The 20549-nt window shown below is 36.3% G+C and overlaps 1 protein-coding gene across 1 annotated transcript in view; it reads right to left on the reverse strand.

The window, feature by feature from the left end:
- Positions 1-20549, reverse strand: part of LOC150081650 (glutamine--fructose-6-phosphate aminotransferase [isomerizing] 2-like) — a 207492-nt gene that overhangs the window by 62573 nt on the left and 124370 nt on the right. Inside the window, exons 13-14 of the mRNA XM_090379514.1 lie at positions 9306-9426; positions 8952-9109 (exon numbers count right to left, since the gene is read on the reverse strand). Of these exons, the coding sequence (XP_090235640.1) occupies positions 8952-9109; positions 9306-9426 (279 nt within the window). The remainder of the gene's footprint in view (positions 1-8951; positions 9110-9305; positions 9427-20549) is intronic.

The following is a 20549-nucleotide window of genomic DNA, read 5'->3' on the forward strand; positions in this document are numbered from 1 at the left end:
AGTACAGTTTCTCAGACTGGAAAGTGGAATGCAATATGCTATCATCAGCAAAACTACAGACAGGATTTCTGATCAATGGAGGAAAGTCATTAGTGTACAAGAGGAAAAGAATGGTAGAAAGAACTTAACTTCTACACTAACACTGGTGTTTCCAGCATTAGTGGAGATGTTAGAAGGCAGAGAGCCATATACTATCACCTGCAGTGAACTGTCAGAGAGAAAACTGGATACACAATTAAGAAAAACACTTGGCAAACCATAAGATGAAAGTTTATTTAGAAGACCTTTATTCCAAACATGATCACAAACCTTTGAAATGTCAAGAGCAACTGCTTGAGTTTCGCCATACTTTTCCATTAAATGTATCCCCAATTCACAAAGGGGGGATCAATGGGTGACAAGAGTAATTAGACCTGTTAGTTTAACTTCTTTCTGGGAAAAATAATGAAGTCACTGGTTAAAGATGCAATGCAGGATCATCTAGACAAGACTGCGGTGATAGTTCAGACACAGCATGAGTCTGTGAAGGGGAAATCTTGCCTAACCAATTTGATTGGCTATTGCAATGTGGTCACAAAGGAACTGGATGCGAAAAATAAATCTGATATTATATACTTGGAATTTAGGAAAGCTTTTGATACTGTTGCACATAAAAGACTGCTGTACAAATTGCAGCAGTATGGCCTTTTATCCATAGCAAGCTGTTGCTACGAATAAAAGGCTGGTTGAGTGGGAGAAGACAGAGTGGTAATCAATGGACACTGCTCTTCATGAACCAACATTATTAGGGGATTCCCCCAAGGTTCGGTGTTGGATCCATTGTTATTTTCCATATTTATCAAAGATGTTGGTGAAGGTATGTCAGGTTTAATGTCAAAGTTTGCAGATGATACAAATGTTGGCAGGGTTGTTAATGACAGTACACTGCTGCAACAGGATCTAGAAAAGTTTGGCAAATGGGCTGAAAAGTGGCAAATGAAATTTAACATTGACAAATGTAAAGTACTGCACATGGCAGTAGTAACCCCAAAGTAACGTACAGTAAAAGTCTGAAAATCCGGACTATTCAGGGACTGGATTGATCCGAATTCTCAGGCAGTACTGTTAAAATTCAAATTTAAGATGGAATAAAGAAAAGATGACCAGGTAAATTTTGACAGTTTATTCATTAGCAAATAAAGCATGCTTCATTTATTGAAACGAGCAGTTTTAAAGAAAAATAAAGTCAACACCTGACAAAGATGTAAAAATAAAAATTTTCATCAAAAAAAAAAAAAAAAAAAAGGCATGTAATGCTTGAAATCGTGTTTAAAAAATGAACAATGTAAAAGAAAAATACAGTATATAAATGAAATGAATTCATATAAAATATAATTGATTTATATTTTATATAAATTAATTATTTGTTTTAGTTTATTAACAAAACATTTTCATAAAATACAAAGTTAGAAAAACAAATATTTATTCATTCTTTTCCATGATTTCTGTTGCATCTGTTGCACTGCTTGTGGATGGAACACTTGCAGCTTCTACTCTAATTGCTGCACTGCTTGACGCTTTTATTGCTTTCTTTAAATACTTTCGTATATCATCTTGTTTATGACTTTGTAATTTCTTTGTAATAAAATTATTATGCACTATGTTTGCATGCATGACGTCTTGAAGACTGAAGCTATGGTTTTGTTCCATAAATTTAATAACTGTTTCAATGGACTTTTCTGCAGTAGGCCAAGATATCTTTTCTTCTTCAACTTTGTCGTTTTCTTCACCAGATTCTTCTGAATAATTCTCTTCTATCTTATCAGGAGTTAATGCTTTGAATAATTTCTCGATCAGTGAAAGTCACTGCAACTTCGACGTAGTCTTCAAAGCGTATCCACTCTTCTATGTCATCATCATTAAGTTTGCATAGAGGGTTGTCTTCCATACATAATTTAAGTTTCCATCAGTTCTTTCAATTCAGATGCCTTTGGCTTTATGTGAAATCCTTCAAAATCTTTGTTTTGATCTGCAATTGCAGATTGTAGATCTGCAAACATCACGTTCAGCCATAACTTTCGCCACGCTCTTAAAAGAGTTACAGGCTCGACTGCATTCCATGCAGTCGCAAGTGAAAATGTTGCATCTTTGATTGTAAAACTGCATTTAAATTCTGAAGAGTTGACATTCTTATGCATCATTTTCATCATAAATTCATTTTTATAGTGACATTTAAAGTTCCTAATGACTCCTTGATCCATGGGTTGAATTAATGGTGTTACGTTTAGTGGCAAGTAACATGCTAAAATATTTCCGCAATCAAACACTAATTTTGATTCATGCAGGTGGGCCCTACAGTTGTCGAGAAGTAGCAGGCACTTTGTATTTGCAGGATTCCCCAATTTTCTCAGGTTCTGACAAACTGATGGAACAAAATCATGAATAAACCAATCACGAAATATATCTTTGTCCATCCAAGCATTCTTTTCAGCTTTAGATATCACAGGTAAGTGCACAATTCCTTTAAAGGCCAGCGGGCACTGAAATTTACCAATCACTAAAAGCTTAATTTTATGCGGACCAGAAGCATTAGCACACATAAGAACAGTTACTCTTTCCTTATTAAGCTTAAACCCTGTTGCATTTCATTCTTGGTTTCCAACCAAGCATTATAAGCATTATAAATTTAATCAGCTGTAAGGTCATAGTCAGATACAATTTTTTTCAAATGTTGCACTATATTCTGTTGCTGCTTGTGTATCAGCTGACTGTCTTTTTCCAGCAATATCCAACTGTCTAATACCATGACGAGTCTTGAAATTCCTAAACCATTCATCACTAAATGTGCACTCTGATTCAATGTTCATTTGCTCCTTAAAAGACCTTGCTTTGGCAATAAGCATCGGCCCAGAAATTGCCATACCTTCCAATCGTTTTAGCAAAAACCATTCGAAAAACACTTTATCGAGATTCACTAATTTTGGCCGATGTAAACTTTTTCTCTCAGCAATTTTATTGTAAGGCTCAGACGAGGCTGTGAATTCTAGAATTTTATTCTTTGCCTTTTTTATATTGTAAACTTTCCGATGTTGTATGTTTCCATTAAAACAGTATTGCTCAGACCACTTCTAGTTTCTTAATTATTTCAAGTTTGTCACTCAATTTCAACGTGTTCTTCTTTCTCTTCACACCATGAAGTTTATCTATTTTAGGAGCCATTATTATGGGCTTTTAAATACATGTTATATATGGTAAATGGAAAGAGTAGGACAAAAATATAGCGTTGCCATGGTTTGATTGCTCGTTTCAAAATGGCACCAGCGAACTCACTTGTTGTCACTGGGCATCTGTGGCACTCACATATGCGTGTACACACAAAAGTCCGCTAAATTTAAAATAATTTTGTGAGTTTTCAAAAGTCCAAATTCTTGGGTGGTCAGGATTTCTGGAATCTGGATTTTCGGACTTTTACTGTACCAACTGTATGGTACTACACTGAGGGTAGTGGAGAATGAAAAAGAGCCGGGAGTAATTGTGCAGTCAGATATGAAGTTTTCAGAGCAGTGCAGACATGTTGCCAAAGCAGCTCATGGGGTTTGTCAATGATATACAGGAACTTTGCTAGCAGGGATAAAGAGGTAATTAGCATTAGTATTAGTAGAGGCATATGATGCAAGAAAGCAAGCTTATTCCCTTATATAATTATTCCCTTGTATAATCCAGTGGTCAGACCACACCTTGAGTAATGCATACAGGTCAGGAGGCCTCATTTTATGATGGATGTAGAGCTGCTGGGACAAGTATAGGAAAAGGGCAATGAGATTGGTGGAGGGAACAAGGGGCTGCTCTTACTAATAAAGGCTGAAGTTCTGCAAATTGCAGTGTCTGGAGACTAAGCACCTGCAAGTTGATATGATTGAGGTGAATAAGGCTTTGAATGGTTTGGACAAGCTCAATGCTGATGGAAGTCTTCCTCTTGCTCACATTATGCACTTGAGAAGGCATAAATTCAAATTGAGGAAGAATGGTTAAAGAATAGATGTGCAGAAGCTTGCTTTCAGCGAACAGGTGATTAATTGCTGGAAGAGGCTTTGATCTGTATGATTTGTTGTTGTGGAGGTGGACAGTTTTAATAAATTCAAGGAAGACCTGGGCAAACTATTGGAGAAGATGGATAGGTGAAATGGTTTTTTTTTTTTTTTTTTGCCAATACTGTATAAGCTTGCTATCTTGCATCATTTCTCACTATTAATACTAATACTAAATTCAAAGTATTTGGTATACTTCTAAATTATTCACTTTTCTTTTTTTAACTTTGCCTTTAAAATTTTTCATTAGCTTACTTTATGTATTTCCCCAATTCTATAATTTTTAACTGCATGTGAAAACATTTTTCCACCATGATAAGTTTTTCATCATCATCAGCCATTTTCAATCCACTGCAGGATGAAGGCCTCTCCAGCAACTTTCCAGTTCCTTCTGTTTTGAGCACTAGCCATCCATTTACTACCCAAAAACTCATGAATTTCATCTATCCATCTCCGCCTTTGTCTTCCAGGTTTTCTTCTAGTTCCTCTTGGATACCATTCTGTTATTTTCTTAGTCCATCTGTCATCATGTCTTCGAGCTATGTGTCCTGCCCAAGACCATTTTAGTTCTTTAGTTTTGATAAGAATGTCCTTTACTTGAGTTTGCTGCCTAATCCATGTTTCTCTTCTTATCTAACAGTCTGATTCCCAATATGATTCATTCCATTCTTCGCTGTGTAGTTCTCAGCTTCTCTTCCATTCTTTTGGTGAGCGCCCAAGTTTCACTTCCATAAATCATGGTGGGAAGTATACATTGGTTCATTATTTTACATTTCAGACAAATTGGGATATTGCTCCTCAGTATGTAACTATATTTCCTGAATGCTATACATCCAAAATTTATTCTTCTCTTGACTTCCAGCCATTTATCATTACTACTGCTAATGACTTGTCCCAGATAAGTATATGAATCCACCTTTCCAATTACTGCTCCTTCAATGACAATGATTATATCCCTTTCTGTGGCATACTTGTTCATCATTACTTTTGTTTTAGCCATATTCATCTTTAATCCAAAATCCTTACTAACTCTGCAGAACTGATTAAGATTTTCCTCTAATTCTTTGGGATCGTGGCTTATGACCACAATGTCATCTGCAAATCGTAAATGGTTTAGGTACTCTCCGTTCACATTGACTCTTTTCTGCGACCGGTCTAATCTTCTGAAAGCTTCCTCAAGGGCAGCAGTAAACAGCTTCGGAGATATTGTGTCTACTTTCTCGATTTTAAATTTACTACTGTCTTTGTCTAGTCTAATAAAGGAGGTAGCATTCTCATATATTTTCTTCAAAATCATAATATATGGGGTATCTATGCCTTGTCTTTCCAGTGCTTGAAACATTGCCTTATGCTGTATGGAGTCAAATGCCTTTTCATAATCCACAAATTCCAGGCATAATGGTGTTTTATATTCATTTGCTTTCTCCATTAGCTGTGATATTATGTGAAGGTGATCCATAGTTTAGAATCCTGTCCTAAAGCCAGCTTGCTCTTTCGGTTGATTCTCATCAAGTATTCTTTCTAATCTGTTAGTAATGACCCTTGTGAACAACTTGTAGATGTGGGATAACAAGCTAATTGGTCTATAATTTCCAATTTCTGATTTATCTCCTTTCTTATGCAGCAAAACTATGATTGCATTATTCCACTGCTTAGGCATCACACCTTTTCTAATGCACTTTGTGAAGAGCCTTGCCAGTTTTTGTGTTATGTCTCTTCCTCCCAATTTTAACAACTCTACAGTAACTTCATCTTCCCCCGGGGCTTTCCAATTCTTCATTTTCTTCAATGCATGTTCTACCTCATCAAGAAGAATACGGGGTATGCTGTATGTGTTGCTACTTTGCAATCCTTCTTCCCCACTGCTGGTATCATTCCCTCGCTCCTTGTATAATTCATTATAGTAGTCTTCTGCTATTTGAATTATGCCTTCTCTGCTGTTTATAAGTACACCATCGCTATTTTTCAGTTTCGGTATCATTTGTCTTTCTGTATTAGTGCTCATGGCTGCTGATTTAAATCCTTTGTTTTCCCTTAATGCTTTTTCTACTTTTCTTGTGTTAAATCTTATGTCCTCTCTGAGTCTCTTTCTAATGGCTTTGCATAACTCAGTATACTCAATTTTCTCCCTGTCAGTGTTTTTCTTGCTCTTCATTTGTCGTCTTCGGTTCATCATGACAAGTGTTTAACTAATTTTTTTCTTCTTTGGATTTCTGTTTCCCTATAGGTTTCTTGGGCTTTATCACTTTCAGAAAGTTGTAATATTTCAATATCTTGGTCCTGAGCAGTCTGCAGAAGCTCAAACTTGTTCTAGGACATACTGCTTTTTCTCCTCCTCTGTTATCTCAAAGACCTTTGTATTATTTACTTGGGTCAGTTTTTTCATACTGTTCCAAAAAAAAAAAAAAAAAAAAATCCAAGACTTTTCTAACATATTTTAGCCCTCTTTCAATTTATATTCCAATATGGATTTATAACATATCATTCTGGTGGTGCCAAACTCGAGATAGTGGAGAATGGAAAAGACCTGGATGCAACTGTACAGTCCAACATGAAGTTCTCTTAGACAGGGTGCTAGGACAGCACATGGGTTTCTGTCAATGATAAAAATGAATTTTGCCAGCAGTGAGAAAGATGATTATCCCATTGTATAAAGCAATAGTGTTAAGCTACATATAGGTTTGAAAGTCTCAGTTTAGGAACAGGTGCAGAGAACAGTAACAAGATTAGTTTACTCTTACCAAGAAGTGTTTCCTGTAAACTATAACTTCTAGAAACTAGGCACCCACATGATCTGAACAAAATTTTTAAGGCATTAAATGGGCTGAATAAACTAAGTGCTAATGGCATCCTCATTCCTTCTCAGATGACACATACAAGGAGACAAATTTCAATTAAAAATTTTTCACGTCTGTGTGAAAAATGGTTTTTCAGCCAGTGAGAGTAAGTGAAATAAACTGTTGTGGGGTAGTATGAATAAATTTAAAGTTTTGAATAAATTATTGTAAGGGATATGAAAATGAAGTAGAAAATTTTTTTCCCCTCTCTAAATGAATTATGTTTTAAAACTTTGCTTACTTGCATAATTTTTTCACTGCTAATACTATCAGATTTACTCTCTGGAAACCTCTTATAATATTTTATCTTTTCTATAACTCTCACTTCCTGGTTCCAATATGATATTATGAATTTCCTTTCTGAATACTGTAATGGAACCACGAAAATGAGGAGTGTTAAAAACTACAAAAATTGAAAAATTCTCTTAAAATTTATGCCATTCTTCATCTAAAATCATGTTAACACAAGAAATGCTATTAACTTTTGTGAGAAGGCTTCTGTGTTTAATGATTTGTAGTTTTTAACATTTTTTTTTTTTTTGTACCTCTTATTTTTGGCAATAATATCAATTTTAATTTTCTCAATATATCATGGTCACTTCCAGTCAAACACTCCATATATCCTTATATCTTCAACTAGTTATTTAAGATTTTGTTCAGTAATCATGTAGTCAATTTTGCTTTTATTGTTTCTATTATCCTCCTTGTGGCTATTTTCAAGTGGAAATGGCTATGTTTATAACACTGTTTGCCTTTCTCTGCAATCTTCTTAAAATATTTCTGTAGATGTCATTCTCACTTCCTGCTTGGATGTTTAAGGTATTCTTTCTAAGATATTAAAGACCTTTTCTATCTCACTTCTTTTTTTTAAGCTTTCAATTGGGCTGTATGCACAGATAAATTACATCATTCAACTTTACCCCAGGGGCTCATATCTGGTGAGTATGGGCTTGGCACACCCAGGGTCCTGAGCTGGATATCATCATTCTTCTCTTCCTTGGTGATTCCCTTCTATTTCTGACTCTTGTTCTCTTTCTCTCTCTCTCTCTCTCTCTCTCTCTCTCTCTCTCTCTCTCTCTCTCTCTCTCTCAGGGTAACTCAAATTTTTTTTTTTTTGGCTGGTGCAGCAAAAGCCTAAGGCTTCCTTGCACTGTATGGCTAATAATAATAATAATAATAATAATTTTGCCCACATAACTCTATTGGATGATGCTTCCCTGCCAATTAAACTTGCTTCCAAACTAGTTCTAATTTAAGCTATTATTACACCTTCATAGTATTGCATCTTATTTCCAGAATAAATTAATTTAATTATTGTTCAGCTGCAGTAGGGATTTTGCTGACCCAGATAACATCTCATCCCAGGCAACACTGCATCTCAGCTGGTATGCTTTGCCTCCTTTGTGCTATCATGGCCATATAGGTTTTAGCCTATAATTTGTCCAAAGTAGTTTGCTTAGTCCCATATTGGCAGTCTGTTCTTATTAGTTCAATAGCAAAATAGCAGGCTTTCCATTACCAAGTAATAACACAAAAAAGAGTGAGGATCAGACATTGAGTTCCACAGTTAGTTCCTCAGAAGCCTACCTTAGGACTTGGTTAGGGTGCCTCAGACACTTCAATAACCCATTACTAAACTACAAGTACCAAAAATAGTAACTGAAATAACAATAACAAATAGGACCAAGCTAAAAAAACAAAGTGCCTATTCCACTGGTAACTTTGAATATGTATTAATAGCGACAACTCAAGGCCTTTTATTTTCATTTACAAACATATTTACAATTTTAATTAAATAAACAACAAACTATAACTAAAGTATTATTTTTTTTGCATATAGACATACAGATTTTACACAATAAAAAAATAGTTTAATAGGCGAATATTTCCATAGTGATAGATTAAGTCAGTCAAAAGATTTTATTAAGATTGTTAAATAGATTTTAAATTACTGTGTGTGTGTATATATATATATATATATATATATAGTTTTTTTTTTTTTTTAATGCCAATATAAAAAAGCAGCATATTCATCCATTAAACTTACCTTTGTGCTAGCTACTCCAATTTCTGGTCCTGCATTAATATGAACACCACAATGACTCTCTCTACAAATACTGCTACCAACAGTATTAGTAATTCCAACAATCAAGGCTCCTCTTTGTTTACAATACCTTAAACCCATCAATGTATCTGCTGTCTCTCCTAAGAAAAATTCAGTAAAAAAAAAAAGGAATTAATTTTATTAATTATGGCAAAGCCAAAAGAATTTAAAAAAAAAAACATTTTTAATATATTAAAACTTGTCCAATTAATGCTAAATGATATGCAAGTTTAACTGGCACAGTAATATAAGACATTTGGTATGTTTCACTTCCTCTCTCGCTCATTAAATGCCTACCTGATTGTGAGATAAAGAAACACACATCATCTCTAAAAATGGGTGTATTACGATCCAGAAAGTCACTAGCTAATTCTACCATTACAGGTAGCTCTGTTAACTCCTCTAACACTTGCCTAGTCTACAAAGGCAGAAAAATAGAATTTCAGTCATAGCAAAATGAATATACTTGAGTTTCAAGCTGATTTTCTGCAAACTTAACAAATGCATATACATGTAAGTATCATATTCAATATCTATAACTCAACAATTACTTTATTGCTTAATTCCTTTACTTTTCCTTTAACTGATTAAATTATAAAAAATTTTTGCTTTAAGCAAAAGAACGTTTTATCATCTTTAAATAAACAGACTCATACGTATATATAGCATTTCAGAAGTTTTACTTTATTGAAATATCTAAAAGGCATAGCATCTACACACCAAATGCTGGAATGTTTATGTTGTTTTCCAGTCATTCAGATATAATCAAAAACAATGATTCTTTTGTGATGCAATTTATTAGATAAAGTACCTTATATTAGTTGATAAAGTACCTGATACTAGATCAAGCACCTGGCTTCACAAAAGCTGCAATAACCAAAAAATTAAATGTAAGTAATCACTTATATCATCTTGTAATACAGATTTGAATCACACAGAAAAACCTAAGCATCTGAATGTATTAAAAGCCTTACTGTGAACAAAACAATTATTACTACCAGTGTTGAAATGGGGTTGACTCCTTGAAGTTCAAAGGTCAGTTGATTTTTGTTGTTATTTGGATATTTAGTGATACAAAGAATTCTATGGCAGGGTGACTAGACACCCTAGTTTTCTGGGATCTGTTAGATAGTGTTTTTTTTAAATACATATCTCCATTTGCAGAAATTCATTTCATTTTAAATTAAATCTCCCAAATATGCCTTAAAAGGCATTTGTATTAGAGCCAGAAAAATCACTAATGCACACAAGTTCACCCAGAACCGATTCTAAAAAAATAAGGAAATTTTATTTCTTTTGACTGATAGGGAAATACATGCCTGAGCATATATTTCTCTATCTATAAACAGTTTCTATGCCATCCTGCAAAGCACCCTCCTTTGGGCTAAAAGGTAAAAATCCATGTGAATAGTGAACAGAAACATTGTGTAGTGAGCCAAACTTCCTTGCAATTTCCATTGGTCTTGCTCAAGATTTGCCAAATCTTGGGAAAGATTGACAAAACTACAGAATTCACTGAACTCAGTTCGATGAACTCTAGTTTAGAGAATTTTGTCCCTTAGAAAATGCAATATATAAACAAGTTAGCGTTAGCATTATGCATTAGCATTAGCAGAGGCATATGATGCAAGAAAGCAAGCTTATTCAGCATCAGCCAAAAAAAAAAAAAAAAAAAAAAAAAAACCCACTCCCATTTCACCCCTCCGTTCGTTCGAAATACCTGTCCAGTTGAGCTTTAAATTTGTTTAGGCTATCAACTTCAACAACCAGTGATGGAAGTCGGTTCCACCAACCAACCACCCGCTGGCCAAAGGCAAATTTCCGCACATCTATCCGACATCCGTCCTTCCTCAATTTGAATTTATGCCCTCTGAGGTGATTATTCTGAGAAAGATGAAGAATCCCATTGGCATTGAGCATGCTCAAACCATTCAAAGCCTTATACACCTCTATCAGATCACCTCGCCGGTGCCTAGTCTCCAGACTCTGTAATTTGCAAAACTTAAGCCTTTCTTCGTAAGAGCAACCCTTTGTTCCATTTACTAATCTTGTTGCCCTTCTCTGTACCCGTTCCAGCAGCTCTACATCCTTCTTGAAATGAGGCCTCCAGACCTGTATACAGTACTCAAGATGTGGCCTTACCATTGCCTTATACAATGGAATAATCACCTCCTTATCCCTGCTAGAAAAATTCCTGTATATCATTGACAAGACACCATGAGCTACTCTTGCAGCTCGTCTGCACTGCTCAGAGAACTTCATATCTGCCTGCACAATTACCCCCAGGTCCTTTTCATTCTCCACCACTGTCAGTGTAGTACCGCAGAGTTGATACGTTGCTCTGGGGTTACTGTTTCCCATATGCAGCACTTTACATTTGTCGATGTTAAACCTCATTTGCCACCTCTCAGCCCATCTGTTCAACCTGTCCAGATCCTGTTGCAGCAGCATAGCGTCAGTATTGTCCTTAACGACCCTGCCAACCTTTGTATCATCTGCAAACTTGGACATTAAACTTGATATCCCATCATCAATATCATTCATAAACACCGAAAACAACAACGGACCCAACACTGAACCTTGAGGAACTCCACTAATAACATTAGTCCACGTTGAGCAGTGTCCATTGATTACCACTCTCTGTTTTCTGCCACTCAACCATCCCCTTATCCATAGCAGCAATTTGCCTCCAATGCCACACTGCTCCAATTTGTGCAGCAGTCTTCCATGTGCAACAGTATCAAAAGCCTTTCTAAGATCCAAATATATAATATCAAAGTTATTCCCTGCATCCAGTTCTTTTGTGACTACATCATAGTATCCAATCAAATTGGTCAGGCAAGACCTGCCCTTAACAAAACCATGCTGCGTCTGAGCTATAACTGAATTCTTGTCTAGATGATCCTGCAGTGCTTCTTTAACCAGTGCCTCCATTAATTTACCTGGAACAGAAGTTAAACTAACAGGTCTATAATTACTTGTGTCAGCCTTTGAACCTCCTTTGTGAATTGGGGTCACATTTGCACATCTCCAGTCCATAGGTACCTCCCCTGAGTCCAAGGAAGCTCTCATAATTATGGCTAAGGGTTTGCTTACTTCCTTTGCTGCCTCCTTTAATATAACTGGATAGATCCCATCCACCCCAGGTGCCTTTTTTATGTTTATCCCCAACAATCTCTCCTCCACTTTCCTCTCAGTTATTACAAAATCATCCAGCTCACTGCCAATGTTTACTTTACCTACATCATTCTCCTTCCTGAATAACTCCTCATGCGTGAATGTAGATGCAAAATACTCGTTTAGATTGTTAGCCACCTGAGCAGGATCCTCAACTGTTGAACCATCAATATCCAGTGGACCAATCTGATTCATCCCTTTCCTTTTCGAGTTCAAGTATGTAAAGAACTCTTTTCTGTTTTTCTTTGCATCCTTTGCCAAGGATTTTTCATAGTCTGCCTTTGCCTGCCTAATCTCCTTTGTGACTTGGTTACAGACCAACTTATATCTATCATAGGCTTCCATGTCACCCATTAATTTGTATGTATCCCATGCATTTTTCTTCTCTGCCACATGTCTCATTAGTTCATCTGACAACCATTTAGGCCTAAACCTTGAACAATATTTCTTAGTTGGTATGTAAAGCCTGGTAGCCTCCAAGATTAGTTCCTTGAATGCTTCCCATTTTGAGTTTGCTGTTGGTAACATCATCAGTTGGTCCCACTGTATAGAATTTAAATACTGTCTCAGACCATCATAGTCGCCTTTACGAAAACAAAAACCATTCCCTTTACCTCTGATGGTAGTTACCTCCTTGAGTAAATCCCACTTCAACACACTGTGATCACTGCCACCTAGTGGTTCATTTATCTGCAGGTTCTTAATGCATGAGGAATCACTACTGATAATCAGATCAAGAGTATTGCTCCCTCTCGTTGCCTCACGAACATGCTGATGTAGAAAACAATCATCCAATAAATCCACAAAAGCCTTGCTAGTGTGCGAGTGACGAACCCACAAATTCCAGTCAATATCTGGGAAATTAAAGTCCCCCATTATAAGACTCTCTGATTTACTGGCCCACTCTATTTCCCTGTACAATATCTTATTATACTCATCAGAGTCATTAGGCCTATAGCACACTCCTACTCTCAATTTTGATTTCCCTATGCTTATGTCACACCAAACTGACTCGACGCTGCCCTGTCCATCGATGTCGACTGGCTTCACTTCCTTGGACTTTATGTGTTTCTTAATTAATAGCATAACCCCTCCTCCCCTCCTGTCCTGTCTATCCTTTCTATAGACATTGTACTCCCCAAATTCCAGTTCTGCATTCCTTATATCTGTGTGACACCACGTCTCTGATATCCCAACAATATCTGCCTTTGATGTTTTGAGCAATACCTCAAATTCATCAAATTTATTTACCAAACTCCTAGCATTGGTGTACACGCAGGTATACATGCACCTGTTTCTATTCTTAGCTACCCTAACACAACCCATGTGTTTACTTGTACCGCAATGACTACCAGCAGTCTCTGAAATATCCTGCATCCTGTTTTTCAGACTTCTGCTCATTTCAATAGAAGCAGTGCAAGAATCACTTCCCCCTCTGCCACTGGCTACTGTTAACCTATTAGTCCTTGTATCCCCCCCAACTAGCAGTTTTCCGACCCACCTAACACTGCCTCGACAGCATCAGCAAAAATTCTTGCACCCTTTCTATTTAAGTGTATCCCATCCCTGTAGAAGCAATCTCTCCTGTTAACAAGTACAGTCCAGGCTGAAAAAAATTCTACCCCTTGAGCCTTGCACAATCTTTCCAGGGCCGAATTGATCGACAAGGCTCTCATCATATACTCCCTCCTATAGTGTCTGGGCAGAATTGCAGACACTTTCAAGTTCAACCCTAATTCACGGCTTTTTTTCAACAGTGACCTGTACTTGCTAAGTAATTCCGCCGGTCTCCTACTCTTAATATCATTAGTGCCAACGTGTACAACTATATCACCTTTTGTGCCCTTAAAAGATGATATCCGTTCTACAACGTCATCAACCTTTGCCCCTGGCAGACATACCCTGGTCCTATTCCACCTATCCTTTTTACAAAGGATGTTCCCCGTTTCCCTGACAATAGAGTCACCAACAACTACTAGTTCCTGTGGGACCAGCGCATTCTGCCTAGGGGGCTGCTTCTGTGTTGCCTGATGACCAAGTGCAAGCTCTGGCGTTGATGTGGGCAGCTGAGAGCTTGATGGGCCCCTCAATTTATTTCCTTCGAGGGCATCCACCCTGTCCTTCAAGCTCTCATAAAGGCCCATAACAACGCTGAGTTGTCGCCTGATTTCCTTGCACTCCTTACATCGTGCACACACAAAGACATCCCCCTTGGCAGTATCATGTCCCATACCCGACTGCTCCGCAAACATCAAGCAAACAGTGCATTTTAATAGACTGTGATTCAGAGGGCAACTGCCCCCCTCAGTTCTCCCCTGAACCACAGCACTCCCATTAGCTTGAGCCTTTTGCTTTGCTGCTCTGGTCAGAGTCATGATTCCGATTTAATTCAATAAAATTCAAAACAAAAATTAAATCCTTAAGTTATATCCCAAAACAGTTATGTTATATATATTTTTTTTTCGGTATCTAGTGTTTTCTACGAGTTCCCTTTATACAACTTCCGTATCACGTGTACCACTATAGTTATGTATTAATTATTTGTTAGATTAAGTCGTTACATATATATATATATATATAGAGTTAAAAGTACAATTTAATTGACAATAAAGTTTATCAAGATTAATAGATTTACTGATTAATTGGCAATATTATATTATGCACTATACGACACTAAGCTTATGCTATCGTGTAAAAATGGCGGGAATTCACGAACGGTATTTCTACAGACTCGTAAGTATTGATTAGCTTCCAAATCTCGCTATCTCAATTTAGAATAAACTAAGGCTCCTGACTAAGTTTATAATCTACTTATAGAAGATAATTTGATATAACAGTTGGTTAATAAATCGACTAAATTTGGTTAAAAAAAAAAAAATTTGGTTTGTGACACGTCGATTTGATACCGTTACCGATACTAAGTAATATCTACAAAATCTCTGTCTAAGTTAAACTTTAAACTAAGTATCGTAACTAGGAATATAAAGCTACTCTAGAAAATAAGGTAATATGACAATTTAAACTAATAAAGCAGAAAATAAATCAGGAAAAACTTCTCTGTTTGAAGAGCTTTAAGGAGCAATGCCCGCACAGGCTAACCTCGCACCCAGACTCGCCACAAGTTACTAGCACATTAAAAACTTGCTGATTAATGGTAAAGTTTATTCAAAGCAATCACTCAAGTATTAAAAATTGTTAAAGTACCAAAGTCTTCTTTTTTTGCCAAAAGGAATGGCCACCAAAATTTATTGCAAAATTTGTTAATCATCATTGAATGAAGTGCACTTCATGTTTAGCATGCTTGGTATATTCAATAAGCAATTACCAAAAACTGAACGTCAAAAATTGCACAATACAGGTCATGTGTTATGTGCACCAGATGATTGAAATGCCTAAATTATACATTGAATAAAAATTTGTTACCTTACATGCTTACAAAATTCTGAGTTCACTTCAACACAAGACAATTCATTGTACACCACTTCGGTCCATGACAATTCACTGTATGTGACAAGCTGGTGCATGATAACTCAGTGAATGATACAATCTGTGTAAGACAGCTTGGTGTATGAGAAAATTTGACAAAAGAAAATTATGACTATATCAATTTGGTGAGCACAACAGTTCGGTATATTCTATGCAAGAATTCAGTACACAACAAAACAAGAGTGAAACTGCAAATTTTTAGCATACTGCACCATAAATGGTTAACTTAGTGACCATTGTACAGTTCATATTTTTGATTGTGTGCATTAACTACATTTGTTTTCATGTGCATTGGCATATGTGCATAAAGCACTTATTGTCTTCAGTATGTCTGTTTATCCTTCTGTAATAACATGAATCCTAGTGGATGGATTTTCATAAAATTTTATATTTGGCTCTATCAAAAAGATTTATCGAGCCTATCTAAATGTGTTAAATTGAAGCAATACAAATCTGGCAATTATTTCTTTGTCCATTCACCCATCTGCATGTAATAATGCATTTTTCCTGAAATTTTATAGTTCTCTTTCAGAAATATTTGTCAAACACTCCCAAACTTTATCACATTGCATGGTTTGGTTGAGTGCATGCCTGGTCTGTATATTATTTAGTTGTAGAAGTAGAAGCAAATGGCAACGAACAGAAAAAAAAAAAAAAAAAAAAACACTATCCAACTGCTCTGTCCATCCTTTCTTTATCAATAAGGATAATCCTTCTGATTATTATTATCCTTATTGATTATGAATTATCAATAAGGATAATTCTTCGTAAAATTTATTCAAACTATCAACTTTCACAACACCAAATGGTGGTTTGTTCCAACAATCAATTGCCAACTTTTCATATATCTATCCTCTAGTGATGTTTTTTAAATTTGTGTGTGTGGTCCAGGAAAGATTTAAAATAATTCATCATAAAAGTTTATTCAATCCATTAAAGCCTCAAACTTTTCAATGATGTCTCCTCGCAAGTGCTAGTTTCCAAGCGTAATTTCCAGAACTGAAGTCTTTTGTGATAAGAGTATCCCTCTGGATTCTTTACAACTATGAATGCTCTTCTCTACACTTGTTTCATGAGATACACATCTCTCTTAAAATTTTAGTTTTAAGAAAGATATGTTTGGTTTTTTGTTTTTTTTTTAAATAAAAACTGAAGATTAAACTTTTTTAAAAATTTTTAGTAATGCATATTTATAAAAGGTATTTTAATTAAAAGGCACAGGGTCTATTTTTCTTATTTTAATTATTTTGGGCTATCTTGTGGTCCACAACCTTTTTTCATATTTGGGTTGAAACTTTTGGATTTTAATGTTAAAATTTACAATTAAGATTTTGAAATTTCAAAATTAAAATTTTGCATTTCTAATATGCATTTCTTTTTTCTCAATGGGAATGTTATTCCTTATTCTTGGTTTAGTCTAAATAACCTCATGATATAATTCTGAACTGAAGGCAAACTGAGGTTATTTGAAAATGGGGATGGGGTCACAGTGGTTGTAAGCATGAGAAGATGTGATATCTGCCTTCATACAGCAAAATGTGCATACTGAAGAGCAAACATCACATAAAACTGCTGTCCCCCCCCTTTCAAATAAAATTGATTTATCTTCATTTCAGTGACAAATTTTAAACTAAACTGAAGACACAGAATGCCTTTCCCACTGAGAAAAAAAAGCAGTTGATTAGGCAAATCTTAATTTATAAATTGTAAAATCTAAATGGTAATACCTAGTCCAATATTAACATGAAATTCAAAAATTTCGCCCACAAATACAATAAAAAAAAAAGGTCCAAACAATAAACAGTCTAAACATAAAAATAAGGGAGATAGTTGGAGTACCTTTTAATTGAGATACCCCGTATATGTGAATAACTGCATATCAATCAGGAAAAAAGTTAATATAGAAAATGTCAAACGCTCCCATTTGGGATTTTTCTATATAAATGTGAATAACTACATATCTATCAGGAAAAACATTAATTAATATTTGCATTAGCAGAGGCATATGATGCAAGAAAGCAAGTGTATACAGCATCAGACAAAAAAAAAAAAAAAAAAACACCTCTCATTTCACCCATTCGGTCACTCCAAATGTTTGTCTAGTTCAGGCATAAATTTATTTAAGCTATCAACTTCCACAACAACAGATAGTCTGTTCCAGCAATCGAACTACCCACCGGCTAAAGACAAACATCTGCACATTTATTCTACAACTGTCTTTTCTCAATTTGAATCTATGCCCCCTCAGGTTCTTAATCTGAGCAAGCAGAAGTATCCTGTCAGCATTGAGCCTGCTCAAACCATTCGACGCCTTATACACCTTGATCAGATCACCTCAAAGATGCTTAGTCTCCAGATGCTGCAACTTGCAGAACTTAAGCCTTTCTTCGTAAGCACCCCCCCCCCTTTGTTCCTCTCACCAATCTTGTTACCATCTCTATACTCGTTCTAGCAACTAAACATATTTCCTAAAATGAGGCCTCCAGACCTGTATACAGTACTCAAGATGTGGCCTGACCATTGGCCTTATACAAAGGGATTATCACCTCCCTGTCTATGCTAGCAAAATTCCTATATATTATTGACAAAACTCCATGATCTGCTCTAGCAGCCCATCTGCACTGCTCAAAAAACTGCATTTCTGACTACACAATTACGCCCAATTCTTTTTCATTCTCCAACTCCCTCGGTGCAGTACCACACAGTTGGTAAGTTTCTCTTGGGTTACTGCTACCCATATAGAGTACTTTGCACTTATCAATGTTAAACTTCAGTTGCCACTTCTCAACCAATCTGCCTAACTTTATAGATGCTGCTGTTGTTATAGTAGCATACTGTCTTTACTGTCATTAACAACCCTGCCAACCTTTGTATCATCTGCACTTGGACATTAAGCCTGATATACCTTCATCGATAAATATACAGCACCGAAACCTGGGGGACTCTGCTAATAACATTAATCCACGTAGAGCAGTGTGTCCATTTATTACCACTCTCTGCTGTCCCACACTCAACCATCCCTTTATCCATTGCAGTAATTTGCCCTTAATGCCATACTGCTCCAATTTGTACAGCAGATTTCCAGCAGATTTATACAGCAGAGTTCCAATTTGTGCAGCAGTCTTCCATGTGCAACAGTATCAAAAGCCTTTCTAAGATCCAAATATATAATATCAAAGTTATTCCCTGCATCCAGTTCTTTTGTGACTACATCATAGTATCCAATCAAATTGGTCAGGCAAGACCTACCCTTAACAAAACCGTGCTGCGTCTGAGCTATAACTGAATTCTTGTCTAGATGATCCTGCAGTGCTTCTTTAACCAGTGCCTCCATTAATTTACCTGGAACAGAAGTTAAACTAACAGGTCTATAATTACTTGTGTCAGCCTTTGATCCTCCTTTGTGAATTGGGGTTACATTTGCACATCTCCAGTCTATGGGTACCTCCCCTGAGTCCAAAGAAGCTCTCATAATTATGGCTAGGGGTTTGCTTACTTCCTTTGCTGCCTCCTTTAATATAACTGGATAGATCCCATCCACCCCAGGTGCCTTTTTTATGTTTATCCTCAACAATCTCTCCTCCACTTTCCTCTCAGTTATTACAAAATCATCCAGCTCACTGCCAATGTTTACTTTACCTACATCATTCTCCTTCCTGAATAACTCCTCATACGTGAATGTAGATGCAAAGTACTCGTTTAGATTGTTAGCCACCTGAGCAGGATCCTCAACTGTTGAACCATCAATATCCAGTGGACCAATCTTATTCATCCCTTTCCTTCTCGAGTTTAAATATGTAAAGAACTCTTTTCTGTTTTTCTTTGCATCCTTTGCCAAGGATTTTTCGTAGTCTGCCTTTGCCTGCCTAATCTCCTTTGTGACTTGGTTACAGACCAACTTATATCTACCATAGGCTTCCATGTCACCCATTAATTTGTATGTATCCCATGCATATTTCTTCTCTGCCACATGTCTCATTAGTTCATCTGACAACCATTTAGGCCTAAACCTTGAACAATATTTCTTAGTTGGTATGTAAAGCCTGGTAGCCTCCAAGATTAGTTCCTTGAATGCTTCCCATTTTGAGTTTGCTGTTGGTAACATCATCAGTTGGTCCCACTGTATAGAATTTGAATACTGTCTCAGACCATCATAGTCGCCTTCACGAAAACAAAAACCCTTCCCTTTACCTCTGATGGTAGTTACCTCCTTGAGTAAATCCCACTTCAACACACTGTGATCACTGCCACCTAGTGGTTCATTTATCTGCAGATTCTTAATGCATGAAGAATCACTACTGATAATCAGATCAAGAGTATTGCTCCCTCTTGTTGCCTCACGAACATGCTGATGTAGAAAACAATCATCCAATAAATTCACAAAAGCCTTGCTAGTGTGCGAGTGACCAACCCACAAATTCCAGTCAATATCTGGGAAATTAAAATCCCCCATTATAAGACTCTCTGATTTACTGGCCCACTCTATTTCCCTGTACAATATCTTATTATACTCATCAGAGTCATTAGGCCTATAGCACACTCCTACTCTCAATTTTGATTTCCCTATGCTTATGTCACACCAAACTGACTCGACACTGCCCTGTCCATCGATGTCGACTGGCTTTACTTCCTTGGACTTTATGTGTTTCTTAATTAATAGCATAACCCCTCCTCCCCTCCTGTCCTGTCAATCCTTTCTATACACATTGTATTCTCCAAATTCCAGTTCCGCATTACTTATATCTGTGTGACACCACGTCTCTGATATCCCAACAATATCTGCCTTTGATGTTTTGAGCAATACCTCAAATTCATCAAATTTATTTACCAAACTCCTAGCATTGGTGTACACGCAAGTATACATGCACCTGTTCTTTT

Source organism: Mastigoproctus giganteus, chromosome 8 (genome assembly GCF_048544385.1).
Source record: "Mastigoproctus giganteus isolate SK-2022 chromosome 8, ASM4854438v1, whole genome shotgun sequence".
NCBI classification, from domain to species: domain Eukaryota; kingdom Metazoa; phylum Arthropoda; class Arachnida; order Uropygi; family Thelyphonidae; genus Mastigoproctus; species Mastigoproctus giganteus.